At 46.6% G+C, this 13766-nt stretch overlaps 1 protein-coding gene across 2 annotated transcripts; it reads right to left on the reverse strand.

Moving 5' to 3' along the window:
* Positions 1 to 2149: 2149 nt before the first annotated feature.
* LOC128277945 (uncharacterized) lies at positions 2150 to 4945 on the reverse strand. Of its 2 annotated transcripts, XM_053016556.1 has the most exons (3): positions 4802 to 4945; positions 2900 to 3902; positions 2150 to 2788 (listed from the first exon to the last, which is right to left on the reverse strand). In XM_053016556.1, the coding sequence occupies exons 2-3, from the start codon at positions 3900 to 3902 to the stop codon at positions 2745 to 2747; spliced, it is 1047 nt and encodes a 348-aa protein (XP_052872516.1). In that variant the 5' UTR covers positions 4802 to 4945; the 3' UTR covers positions 2150 to 2744. The 2 variants fall into 2 exon arrangements, with proteins under 2 accessions (XP_052872516.1, XP_052872515.1); XM_053016555.1 differs by having other exon boundaries at positions 2150 to 3902.
* Positions 4946 to 13766: the final 8821 nt, after the last annotated feature.

The following is a 13766-nucleotide window of genomic DNA, read 5'->3' on the forward strand; positions in this document are numbered from 1 at the left end:
CTGCAGCCGCCAAGCCTGCAGCCGCCAAGCCTGCAGCCCCCAAGGCAAGCAACGGTGATGCGTTCGAATCGGCCTTCGAAACGATCCAGAAGTTTGCCGGCAATCGGGTGCCCTCGTATGGGAAACACTGACAACGTTGAATAAAATACTGCTGAGGATTAAAATAAACGACTTAAGAACAATGATTTTATTTGGGTGCAATTTTATCACTATCGGAATGATGAACATTTTAAAATAAACAGTCTGAGTATTTCTAATTCCATTATTCGTGTATATTTTTAAACGATTCCTTCATCGTCACGACACCAAAAACACTACACAAGTCACTTGGTTCTTATTTTCACATTTAACTCCCACTAACTGACATATTTCCAGTCAGCTTATTTCTTGCTTTTGAGCATCTTCAACAACATTAACACTTTTTATGTAACAAACATTGCTTTATGTTCATAATGTTCTTATCATTAATGGTAATTAAAAATAATGAGTTGCAGTTTAGTTCTTTGGGCATAACGCGTTGATATAGCTTTCTATGTTTGGGAGCCACAGACACGAGCTTACTCGCTCTCTGGGACTAATAGAAATTTATTGAGTTTCCCCACAAAATGTCCTATTTGTCGTCTTCCAAGCTAACGTTTCAACAAACACGGCGAGGGGCTTTATTTTCGGATTAAATCAGGAAGGTGTAGCCTTAGTAATGTTTAAGTAACATTATGGCTGGAAGGCAGAGCAAAGTCGCCCACAATCATCTTCATCCGGTGCCCCAGAGTTCCGCCCATATCAGAGCCGCTTGTTGGCGGTCTAACGCTAATGACGCCCCAAGTGATAGTCCCATCTAGTAACCACAGAAACACAGTGCTAGGTTTTCATAAGCGTTTATACAATTTATTTTAATCCATCATCTCCGCTCTCCGCTAACAGATACATTGCTGGGCCAGTTTCTCGTACTTTTAGGGGAACCTTTCCACCTCGCGCACGTGCAGTCTCAGGTGGCCCCGTACCTGCGATAGGTTACCGAACGCGTTGGCGTTGAACGCATTCAGCGACGCCAACTGACTGAACGCGACCGCATTCGTAGCTACCTGGACAAGTTTGTCGCGCAACTTCAGGAACAGCTCCACATCGTTCACCTTGTGGCCGTGCTCATATCCACTTCCATAATGGCGCGAGGTGTCATCGAATCCCGGCTTTGGTAAGGCCTGGCTACCTCTGACCACTGCTGCCATCAACAGCACCACGGCTAGGGCTGCAGTCGTTTGCATCGTGCTCAGAACTTACAGGCGGCGATGATAGGTTACTACGGAAGGGTTCCTTCGTTCGATGTGCTTTGTGTGCTCTGGACCCCGAACCGATTCGTACTGATGTCCTCGAGGCCGTCGAGGTGTCGACGAAAGGTTTCGTCGTCCGAAAACGGAACCGTGTGGTCAGGGGACTCAGGTGAAAGGTTCCCAAAATTTCACTCCTTTCACCAAGCCACGCCCCAGAACTGAGGGGAAACTTCGTATTTGGCGACAGTGGGGATCGGAAGATCCACGTCCGTAGGCCAGCAAGAGGATCAGAAACTAACGTTTACCAACTCCAGCCAACGGACAAGTTACAGTCCGATTGCAGCAGTCATCGAACGTAGACGTACATATCTCTGCCTGGCTGGCTTCTTGTTGACGAGTATACCACGAAAGAATGAGCCGATCAACAGCGTGCGTAGCTTGTAAGGTGGTGTTGCTGCTAATGGTGGCCACGGTGGTACTAGCGGAACCCGTCACCGTGGACGACCTACGCCAGGATCTACTGGGGCGCATTGAATCCGCCAACCGCAGCTTGCCACTCGCCGGGGGAGCCAAATCGCTTCTGAGCTACCGCATCATCAACCCGAGCGTCATTGCGGACCTGCTGACAGGCATCGCTATGGTTTACCAATCCATCATCGTCAACTATCCGACATTTTTGTACTACGACGTCGCGGACGTGGAGTTGCTGTACGATGACTACGTGGCGCAGCGAGTCGATATCAACTACGTGAAACGGTTCTAGGAATGTTACGGAACAAGCGAACCTCTGGAAATAAAGCTTAGCGTATCATCTGCTCGTGTATTCGGTGTCGGACATTATCCTGAAAGAACTGCCGGAGATCTGACCGAAAGTGGAGATGTGTTTTTTTCGTTTCGTTCTTTATTCCATGTCGTATTTTTTAATGGATGCAAAAATGATACTGGATTAATGGGCGGCGGCGACCGGCAGAGAGCGCCGTTCTGCCGTTCTGTGCCGTCCACAATCCGATGATGATGATGATGAATGAAGATGATTATGAAAGTGAGTCCTGATACCGATCGATTCTCGTTTCGGAAAGGTGTGTGTGTGTGTGCGATGGATAGGCCTCCGGTATCCTTCGCTTAGTTCCCCACTCCTTCCCAATATGGCCTCCGGATCGGATCAGCTCATCAGAGGACCCCTGCGCTCTCGGAGGTGGGTTACGTGTTTAGTCCGCTTTGCGTGAAATGTGCATTTTCCGTCTCCACTGCCCTCGCAGTCACGTGCGTGTTACCCTAAAAGTCTAAGTGATCGCTGGACGCTAGACAGAAACTTGGTGCGGATTTGAGCCCGCTTTTTGACCCCGCTCCAGTTTGCTGCTTCTGCTGCCGCTGCTGCCTCGTATACCAGAAATATCCTGAACCTTAAATTCGTCCCGCTTGCTGCTTGCCGCGTTGGGATGGATCGATGCTTGGGGGCATCGCTTCCGACCGCACTTACATCTTCTTCTTCTCCTCGTCCTCGTCCTCGAAGAAGTTACCTGCAACGGAAGTGGCCGACGGTGAAGCCAGAGCTAGACCATTCTTACCGACGACGGCCGTCCCGGTCGGGGCCGATGCGGCGACACCGCCCCGGCCGGCGAGCGCAATACCGGAGGGTTTGGCGGCGGCAATGGCCGGATCGTTGACGCTGCGCTGCATGGCCTGCTCTGGCTCCTGCTTCGGCTGCTCCTCGTCGTACACCACGCGCATCACGCCACTCTCCCCTTCCTCCTCGTCTCCCTTCGAGCGTGCCTGCACAATGACCGGTTCGTCCTCCGCCAGCGGTTGCGGTTCCGGTTGCTGCTGCTGCGGCTGCTCATCGTCCAGCGATCGGCCCCAGGTCCGGTCGATCGTCTGCTCCTTGTCCTGGTGCGATTCAAGCAGATCGTTCTTCAGCTGAGCCGGCACCGCCGCCGGAACCGGCGCGATCGGGGCGAGCGACGACACGATCTGGGCCTGGAACTTGGGCTGCTCGTCCTCGGCCTGAATGTCCGAGTTGGCGCGCGCGTGGATCGCCTGCAACGGCTGCAGGCTAAAGATCGGACTGAGCGGGTTCTGCAGTGCGTCGAAGTTGCCGTAGAATTGGGGCGCACCACTCAGAATGTAGTACCGCTGAGGGAGCCCACTGGTCGAGGCCGGTGTCTCGCCGACTCTCAAGTCGAGTGCACCGCCCGGTGCCACATACATTAGCTTCTTCTCCGGTGCGCTACTGGCGGCGGCCGGCGCTTCGGTTGTCTCTCCTTCGCCCGCCGGCATCTCGGTGGTCGGTGGCTGGAAGAAGCCAAACACCGACGACCACCAGTTACCGTTGCCGCCCTCCTCCTGCTTGAGTGCCGTCAGGCGGATCGGTTTGCCCTCGGTGTACTGGTGGTGCGTGGTGGTAGTCGTGGTGGCCGCTAGTGGCAGCCCTGCCGGGTAGTAGTACACGTACTGCTTCGGCTCCAGCTTCAGGTGCTGGATCGGTTGTATGAGGTGGGGTTGAATCTTCAGCGTCGACGGTTGCGGCTGAATCAGGTAGTAGTGGGCCGGCTGGATGATGGTGGCCGTCGGTGCTCCTCCACACACGGCCAGGGCGCTCAACAGCGCGGCCACAACAGTACTCAGTTGACCCATCTTTACCCCACATACAGAGATTGGAGGGCAGAAAGAGCGAAAGATAGAGAGAAGAAGAAAAAAGGATAAATAGAGAGAAAGAAATGGTCCGCGTGCGAGCGGAGGACACAAGACAGGGCCCCCCAGTTCCCCGGGCCGAACTGCAACTCGTTCAGCGAAGCGAAGCCTTGATGTGATTGAACTTGAACACCGCTTGGGGCAAAAAAAAAGGCGAAGAAATGTGCACCGCCTGACGTTCCCGTTCGCCAGCGGTCGGCAGGCGAGAAAAAGGAATCCGCAAAACCGGTCTCCGATCTGCAGCGCTGCAAACGCTGGCGTGCCTTTTTGGCGTGGGTAAGGTCAAGAACTGCGCCCTGCGCCGCGAACTGTTGAAGGTGAAGTGCAACGTGAAGGCTGAACATTTGAACCTTATTTTCTGCTTCCCTGGCGTCGATGCGGGTTGCGATATTAAAGCTCATTGAAGTTGGAAATTTTTTTCGAAGCCGCCCAGACGGAGGCTGTTATGTTGCATTAAAGTTTGATTGAGGGCCAACAAATTTCAACACTAGCAAAACGTTCTTTGCCAACAAAAATGCGATTTCAGGACTTGCCAATAGAAGTCTGTTGCGTCGGACCGATATTGAACGTAACCTTCGATTTCCGCTGCTTGGCCTGGAAAGCTTCAAATTAGATTTCCGAATCGGTTCCCAGGAGGGTCTTCGAATTCAGCACACCGCCGGCACTGTTTGGACACGTGCCCACTGGACTTTTTCACCCGTTTGCATACCCGAACCGGACCGGACCGGACGGGAATACTAATTAAATCACAAACCGGAGGCGGCCAGAGATACCGCATGTCGTTCGATTTTAATTAAAAACCATTCGTTCTTCAACTGCTCGGGCCCCTGACTGCGACTTACCTTTCTGCAACTGCAACTCGGCCTCAGGGCTCACGGACTGGGTGCGAAATGGACTGAAATCCTAGAAGAAATGGTACCCACTTCTTCAACTGATTCTGCTCTGCTCTGGTGTGCGTGTGGCTCGCCTATCGACTAGTTCCGGAGCCTAGCTGACACTGACTGGAGAGCCATCGGCCGCGGTTCACCCTTTATAAGCTTGGCCCCCCTCCGGCCCACCACGCCCGTGACGCCCGGCCGGCGGTGCATTTGGGATGCACTTTAGCGTGGCGCAGCGTGTGTCGGTGTGTGCTTGCAACAACCGTTGCAAACTAGAACAATCAATGACGCCTTGCAGAAGAAGTGGTCAGCAGCGCGACTCGGAACTATAAAAGTGTGTGCGAGGGAGAAAGGTGATAGGGTGGCCATCCTACAACACGGCGTGGAACCGAGTGCAAGGCAAGTAGCAGGCAAGTAATGAGTCGTGGAAGAAGCGGTGCATCACCACCAACCAAACAAGCGTCGTGCGTCGTGAGGCTGGGAATTGAGAAAGAAAAAAACGCAATCGAAACCGAGCTAATGCGAGAAATAGTTCTGTTACAATTTTTCATTTGCACTTCCCCGGCACGATGCTGGCCCTCCGGGAATCATGCTGGCGTTCCCCAAGCGCGAACCATGTTGGTACGGGAAGCAGAGAAGAATATTGCAAGACATTTTTTAGGTACAACACGCTATAAATCCAAGCCTCAACTCCGATCATGCACCATCTTTCCCGGAGGATTGGGCCGCAGGATTGGGCCGCAACTCCTGCGCGGTCCCACAATCGGCTAGTAACACTTTGTGCATAATTTATTCGCCGTTTCAGCTTGTTTTGATATCACTTGGGTGGCTCACGTCCACGCAACCGTTTAACACTTCTCAGCCATTCCATTTGATTCCGAGTTCCGAGCAACGAAACTCCAATCTAAAGTAAAAATGCAATGCCCAGACAGTCTCGGACATAACGGGGATTTCATCCTTCCTCATTGTGGGTACTAAAATGGTAAAACCAAATGTACGAGCTGCCGACTTGACCAGCCCGGGTCAAGACGAGTTTCCCACCGACGAGCGAGAGGTCCAGGTTTACCTTATCGATGCGATCGATAGATTTTCATCTCGGGCCCAGCAACCGGTTTCCGTTGCTCCGGGAGCCGGAGCAGCTTGATTGATCTCTTTTGCGGGATGCATTCGGCTCGCCCGCTGAGGATAGGAGGTGTTATTGTGTTCCTGTGTTTGCTCGCCGATTGCAGCTCTGGACCCAATCGAAGCACAACACAAAAGTGGTCACCAATGGCAATGGTGTCCGCAGTTGAAGGGTCCGCATTGAGAAGCAGAGTTCTTTGCGTAGAACTAGTTTCGTTCTTTGGATTCGACCGCCTCAGCCAACGACGATCAGCGGGATACGACTGCTTGCGAACACGTCGAAGCTGCGCCCTGCAAGGACTAGGCATTTTATGGATGCGAATGAATAAAACGCGATCCTACAATGCAAATGGTTTCGATAGATATGAAGATAGGGAATACCGAAGTGGTTGATCGCTTGTTTTTGACGCGCTTTTTTTTCAGAACGATTGTAAAATTTATCAAACTTTTTTATTCTTTGAAGGACTGATAATAACTCTACGTACGTTGTATGTCGGATATGCTTCGAAAATGCCTTTTAATTACATAAACTCCTTCAAAGTTCGAATCTCAATATTAGTTTGATCATTTGTTGAACATGCAAACAGTATTGCAACATGTTGAATGAATGATTGCGAACATATTTTTGAGAGTTTTTGCTGGATTTTATTGTTAACGTTTTATGATGCGCCTGATCAACACGCTTCAAATCACAAATCACAAATTCAAATTCAGAATCGCAATCAGTGTAAGCTATCGTTATGCTCAAATCTCTATGCAAGAAAGAATCTCGCATGTAAATTCACAAAAAAATCAATTGAAATGTGTAAAACATGTCTTAAAAATGTTGAAAATGAGCAGAAGGAAATTAGAAAACAACAACCGTGCAAAAAGTAGCATTGCCTCGATCGATTTAAGTTCGCGTTGTGAGGAATGTTCTAATAAAGATTAATCAACTTCGCGATTCAGTTTTGATCCTACGCGATCGATTTGAACGGATTTTAACTATCAAATGCATTTAAACCTACCAAATTTACCACTCGAAATACAAATACAAAATACATATTTATTGTCCTGGCAAAACATCGCCCTCTAATGCTGGTATAAGCTGTTCCCAGTCAGTGCCTCATTTGTCGAATGTTACATGAAGATCATGCGGTTTATTTATGCTAAATTGGTTTTATGGAATATAAATTACTGTATCATTCTTCTAACTGTGGAACTTCAAGAATTCCTGCCACTATGGCAAATTTATGGCAATGAGCCTATAGCAGCCTCTCCCGGTAATTAAAGAAAAATCCTAATTAGTCTGCGACAATGACAGTCTTCCGCAGTTCTAATCCGACCACCGAACGGATCGGTTGCAGTCGTGAACGTGCTTGTGGAAAGAATAAATAAAACACAAAGTGTCAAGAGAGGTCAGTCAAAGTAGGGGCCATCCGAATATGGCTCCAAAACGCAGGAAGAGGTTCTCGACAGCCGAGGGTTCAATGAACGGCGAAGAGATCAAAACCAGCAACGAGTTTGAGTTGCTGTCGGACGCTGGCGAGGAGGTACCCGTGCGCGCACCAGAAAGTCAACCGAGCACGGTTAAAAGCTCGAAAACACCACCGATAGTGGTGTACAGCTCGTCGGTAGGATTCGTCCACCGTATAATAATATCAGCCGGTGTAGTTCGGTTCTCGACCACGGCAACGTACAAGGGTACAACAATTCGAACCGAGTCGGTCGAGGACCACAAAAAGGTTGTCAGAGCCCTGGAGGCCACGAAAGGAGTTACCTTCCATACTTATCAGTTGGAAGAAGAAAAAACAACGAAAATAGTCCTAACTGGCCTTTTGGATTGCACATGCGAGGAGGCAAAAGCCCTGTTAAACGAAGAAGGAATCACCCCGCTGGAGGTGAAGAAATTAAATATTAAAAAGAAGTATTCCGACCACGCAGTATTCCTGCTGCACTTTACAAAAGGGGAAATTAACCTTCCCACATTAAGACAAATCACGGCAGTGAATCACTGCAGAGTCCGATGGGACTTCTACAACAAACAAAGCGCTCCAATGCAGTGCAAAAAATGCCAAAGCTTCGGTCACGGAGCAGCAAACTGCTTCAAAGCAGAAAAATGTGTGAAATGTGCGGGAACACATGGAAGCAAAAACTGTCCCCTAACACAAGGGACAACAAGCGAAGAAAAAATCCCGACGCACAAACTCAAGTGCGCAAACTGTGGAGCAAACCATACGGCTACATTCTGGCAATGCCCGGCGAGGCCGAAAATGATAACACCAATACCAATTAAACCAAAACCACCGCAGCAAATAACGCCGGTGCTCAACGACGCTACTTTCCCTCCACTACCCGGCACACACACCGGCTACACGAATATTTGGTCGGAGCGCACAGCTCATACTAATCACCACAGCTTCGCACAAGCCACCAAAAATCCAGCAAGTCACCAAGACTTATTTAACAGCAACGAACTCTCTGTTATTATAGCAGAGACTTTCACTCGCATGAAAACATGCAAATCCAAAGAGGACCAAATAATGGTCGTCTTTCAAATCATCAGTAAGTACTGTTCGCCATGATGGCCACTAATTGTGCAATCAACTGTTCGTACTGGAACGCTAACAGCGTGACTAACCGTAATTTAGAAATATCAAGCTTCTTAAAAACCCACAATATCCACATACTGGCAATAGCAGAAACGTTCCTAAAGCCAAACATCAAATTCGCCCTACCAGAGTACATAATCTACAGAAACGACAGAACCGAAAACCAAAAAGGCGGAGTAGCAATAGTTATTAAAAAAGGGGTTAAACATTCATCAATGAAAAGCTACAAATTGTCCACACTAGAGGCAATTGGCATTACAATACACACCACGACAGGCCCAATCGATTTCATAGCAGTCTACCATCCAGGAGGAAACAAAAACAGAACGGACTTCATAAAGGATATAAAAACATTAACAAACCGGAAAACTAACTACTTCATATGCGGCGATCTCAACGCACGCCATAGAATGTGGAATTGTTGTTCTACAAATTGGGCTGGCAAAGCCCTCTTTGATACAATGCAAAGAGGAAGCTTCACGATCTGCCACCCAACATCCCCAACCTTCTATCCAGTTAATCCAAACCAAAACCCCTCTACAATAGACATAATACTCACCAATCATCAACACAATATCTCTACACCAACAACAGAAGCTGAACTGTCATCGGACCACCTACCGGTAACTTTTCAAATCCTAAAAACAAACAACATAGTACTTCCGCCCAAACAGATACGTGACTACTCTGCAGCAAACTGGCTAAAATTTCGAAGCATTGTGAACAATAAAATCAATCTAAATGCCGAAACTGACCAAATACACAGTGAAGAACAAATCGACAAGAAAATACAGACGATAAGCAAAATTATAATAGAAGCTCACAATACATCAGTGCCACTCATCACCCCCGGAAATTTTAAGCTAAAAATTCCTGACGAAATACTCAACCTGATTAAATTAAAGAACATGTACAGAAAAAAATGGCAAAGAGATAGAAGAAACAACCAAACAAGAAGCACATACAACACACTCAACCAACTCATCCGTGGCAAACTAAACGACTTACGAAATAACTCGTGGTCCAAATTACTACAGTCAATTAATCGTGAACCAGCAAACAGCAACAAAATCTGGAAATTCCTTAAAATCATCCAAGAAAGCCACAAATCCACACTCCCTTTGAAAGTGAATGGCGCACTCCTGCTAAACCCCCAAGAAAAAAGCGAAGCCATTAAAAATTGCTTCGAAAAATCCCATACAATAACGCAACACCAAAAAAGCCCAATGGACAAAAGGGTAGAATCCACCGTCAACGACTACAATAACACCAGTTCAAACATAAATCTTCAAACCAACCTGATTAAGCCGCGTGAAATCCAAAAGATAATTCAAAACCTCAAAAACAAAAAGTCAGTAGGTTTGGATGAAATAAACAACAGATCGCTTAAGAACCTGCCACGAAAAGCAATCGTACTGTTGCAGCACATATTCAATGGATGCCTGAAAATAGGATATTTCCCAGAAGTCTGGAAAAAATCAAAAATAATCGCCATTCCCAAACCCGGCAAAGATACCAGAAATCCCGAAAGTTACAGGCCAATCAGCTTGTTAAGTTGCCTTGGTAAACTATTCGAAAAAGTTATCGCAACAAGGCTAAGACAACACGTGGAGGAAAATAACATAATACCCGACACACAATACGGTTTCCAACCGTCTCTATCGACCACTCATCAAATCTACAGACTAACTAGAAACATAATTGGAAATAGAAAAAATAAGACATCAACAGGACTAGTATTGCTGGATACGGAAAAGGCATTCGACTCCATCTGGCATAGTGGTCTAGTATACAAATTAATCCAAACAAAGTTTCCCAAACAAATCATAAATACTATACAATCGTTCCTCTCCAATAGAAAAAACACCGTACACATCGGAAATGCAAAATCGACAGTATTCACACCAACTGCAGGAGTTCCTCAAGGGAGTGTCCTATCTCCAATCCTGTTTAATATATACATCTCGGACATCCCCAGAGCTCAAAACTGCACACAGTATCTATACGCGGACGACTATGCCATCAGCGCCGAAGGGAAATCCCCAAACAGTATCACGAACAAACTAAATGGAGCACTCCAAAAATACTCCAACTATTGCAATACATGGAAACTTAAAATTAACAACACAAAATCTGAGGCCATCTACTTTACAAGATGCACAAGCCAACGCCGAATCCCAAGCCGTTGCCCAATAATTAACAACACCGAAATTCAATGGAAACAATCAGTAAAATATTTAGGAGTACTCCTTGATAAGCGTCTAACCTTCCAAACGCATATCGAAAATATAGGGCTCAAATGTGAAAAAATATTCAGAAGCACTTACTGCTTCATCAACAGAAGATCCAAATTGTCAATAAGAAACCAAATCCTTATCTACAAATCGCTAATCAGACCAATCATGTCATACGCAGCCCCCATCTGGTCCAGCTGCGCTCAAACACACTTACAAAAACTTCAAACAATCCAGAACAAATTTCTTAAAACCATCCTCAACCTACCTCCATGGCACAGAACAACAGAAATTCACAAAATGAGCAACATCCCCACTTTCCACCAACACGTTGCAAAGTTGTCACAAAATTTCCATCAGACAATAGAAGAGGCCAGTAAATAGAACACACAACTACCCAACCTGCTCAACCAAATGTAAATTAGCTAGGATATAAGTCTAAATAGTCTAGGCCCAATAGTCTTAAGTTTAGATAAGGAATAATTAAGTTATGTTTAAGTTATTTTAAGACCAACCAGCGCAGGTTTTTTCTTGCAAATTTTTCCTGCATCTACGTCTCCAGCCACCGACAAAGGTCGAATAACGATAAATACGTTACCACCAGATTAGGTTGTAAATTTATATGACAATGAGGAAAAGAAAATCTGTACCCATTAAGAGCCGTTTGGCAAACCACTATTGTAAACTACCATATCAAACATGCAAAAATATACTACTACTACTACTACAGTCTTCCGCAAATCAAGGAACACAAGCACTCCGCAGGTAGCCAGCATCTTCCATTCCTAGTCATTCCGCTCCTTTCATTAACTTTATCTGCACAAGCACATAGGGTTACAAAATATAACTGAAACCAGTTTCTTGGCTCGCTCGATAATGAAAAGCCACGCTGACGATCCACAAATTAAAAGCAGCCCTCCGATTCGCGCTTATTTGCATATTATTTCAAAACCATCGCACTGCACCGATGGATCCGTTCGAAACCGTCGTCCGGGCGCCGCTGTCGCTGGTCGTAAAATGGTCAGTGCTCAGTTATTTTAGTCTTGACCACGCCACGGCCGTCAAGGTGACTGTCCCCGAATGTCGAGCCTCCACCCAGCGCAACGGTCCGAAAGGACACCGACACCACCCCGATCGCCATCAGCTGGCTCTTCCGATCGACATTGGGTTCTCTGTTGCTTCGCTTTCGAACCCCAGCAAAACTGCATTCCCGCCGCGATCCGGTGCAAGGGAATGGAGCAGAGCGACGAATAAAAGAAACTAAATAATGAAACAGCAACCACCCGGCCCCGGTTGGGGCCGATAACAGCACTAACCTTACCTCAATAAAACTGCACTTACTACACGGAACGTGCTGCTGGAACATAAAAGCGAAGCCTTTATAAAAGACCTTCCGAAGGTGCTTGGAGGGTGTGTTTTGAGGTGACTTTATGTTGCGTGAACTTGCATGCACTGCATGCAGAGTGCACAAAGCATGGCGCATATCGTACCGCCGGCAGCACTGCTCTCAGCACTTGCCCCCAAGATGCATCGGCTTAGGTGGGGTCGCCGGACGGTGATCGATTTTGTTGCTGCAACTGATGGCTTCTTCTTTTCCCCACTGAGGCTCGCGGCTCTCGGTGGGTTAGATAAAATCAGTGCCCCTTAATATGCGAGGCCTTTGCGAGGGCCCGGCATTATACGACACCCATGTATCGCTCGTTTATGAGCAGGTTATTGAGCAATAACGTAGCAGAAGGACCTGCTAATTGCCCTGGACTGGCACTAGCCTGGAGAACAATCCTGAAGAGCTAACCGATGTTCCACAAAGTGTTGTAAGATTACGCGCCATTTTTACTTAAGTTGTTTATGAACTTCTTTTTTATTAAGCGTGCTTATTGTAGCACATGGGCCGAAAAGTTTCGAGCCTAGCATGAAGATGACTTTAGTCTGACTATACTAGACTATTTTCAGTTAGCACCAACCTTCAAAGGAAAGTTGTTAAAATTCATGATATCCATCCCACAAGTTTGTGAGTTTTATGTGCTAAGAGTGACATAACTTTTGTTATTTTCAGAACAATGGATCAAAAAGAATGTTGTGTTTTAATGTAATACTGCTTCTTCGGTATCGGAAAATCCGATCGGAAAAATATACCGTTTAAGCGAAGCAATGGTTTGAAAAGTGTTATAAGGACTCCGTTCCATCAGAACCAACAATAAAACGCTTGTTTTTAACTGACCGAATGCAGTGGAGGTCCAATTGGTAACACATTATTACCATTGAAAAATCCACGAAATCTTTTTGAGTAATTTGAGAAACAAACCGAAGATGGCAAAGCAAAAACAAATGTTTCGTCAAGACAACGCACCGTGTCGCAAGTCAATCAAAACAATGGCTAAACTACGTAAATGTGAACTTCGAATAGCTGCCACATCCACCGTATTCGCCAGATTTGGCTCCCAGCCGCTAGTGGTTATTCGAAGGCCTTTAAATATGCTCACCGGTACCCAATTTCGCTCAAATAAAGAGGTTATCACTGAAGCTGACACCTATTTTGAGGCAAAAGATAAATCGTTCTACAAAAGTGGTCGTGATTGTGTAGCTCCTTATGAAGATTACGTTGATGGATAAAGCCAATGTTGAACCATAAATAACCCATTTTCTTTCTTAGGGACTTTTCAGCCTATGCATTATGTCTATATTTATTTTTTATTTATTACAGTCATTGCTTCAAAAAGAATATGACAATTACATGACAGAATCCGCAGTCCAGGCCGTTTCTTGAAAACCATGTATTTATTCTCGCGTGTAAACCGAATGCGCCGAAATGTAGGCAATTGAATGCACTAGAAACGCTTTGGAAACGCTTCGAAAACGCTTCGCCAGCATCGCAGATCCCCCACAAAGCAAATTTCTGCTCTATCTGCCATTAATTTAAATTAAATTGATTTCTTTCTTTCTAAACAGAAAACGCCGTACACGCGTCGATCGCTTCAGTTG

Source organism: Anopheles cruzii, chromosome 2 (genome assembly GCF_943734635.1).
Source record: "Anopheles cruzii chromosome 2, idAnoCruzAS_RS32_06, whole genome shotgun sequence".
NCBI lineage: Eukaryota > Metazoa > Arthropoda > Insecta > Diptera > Culicidae > Anopheles > Anopheles cruzii.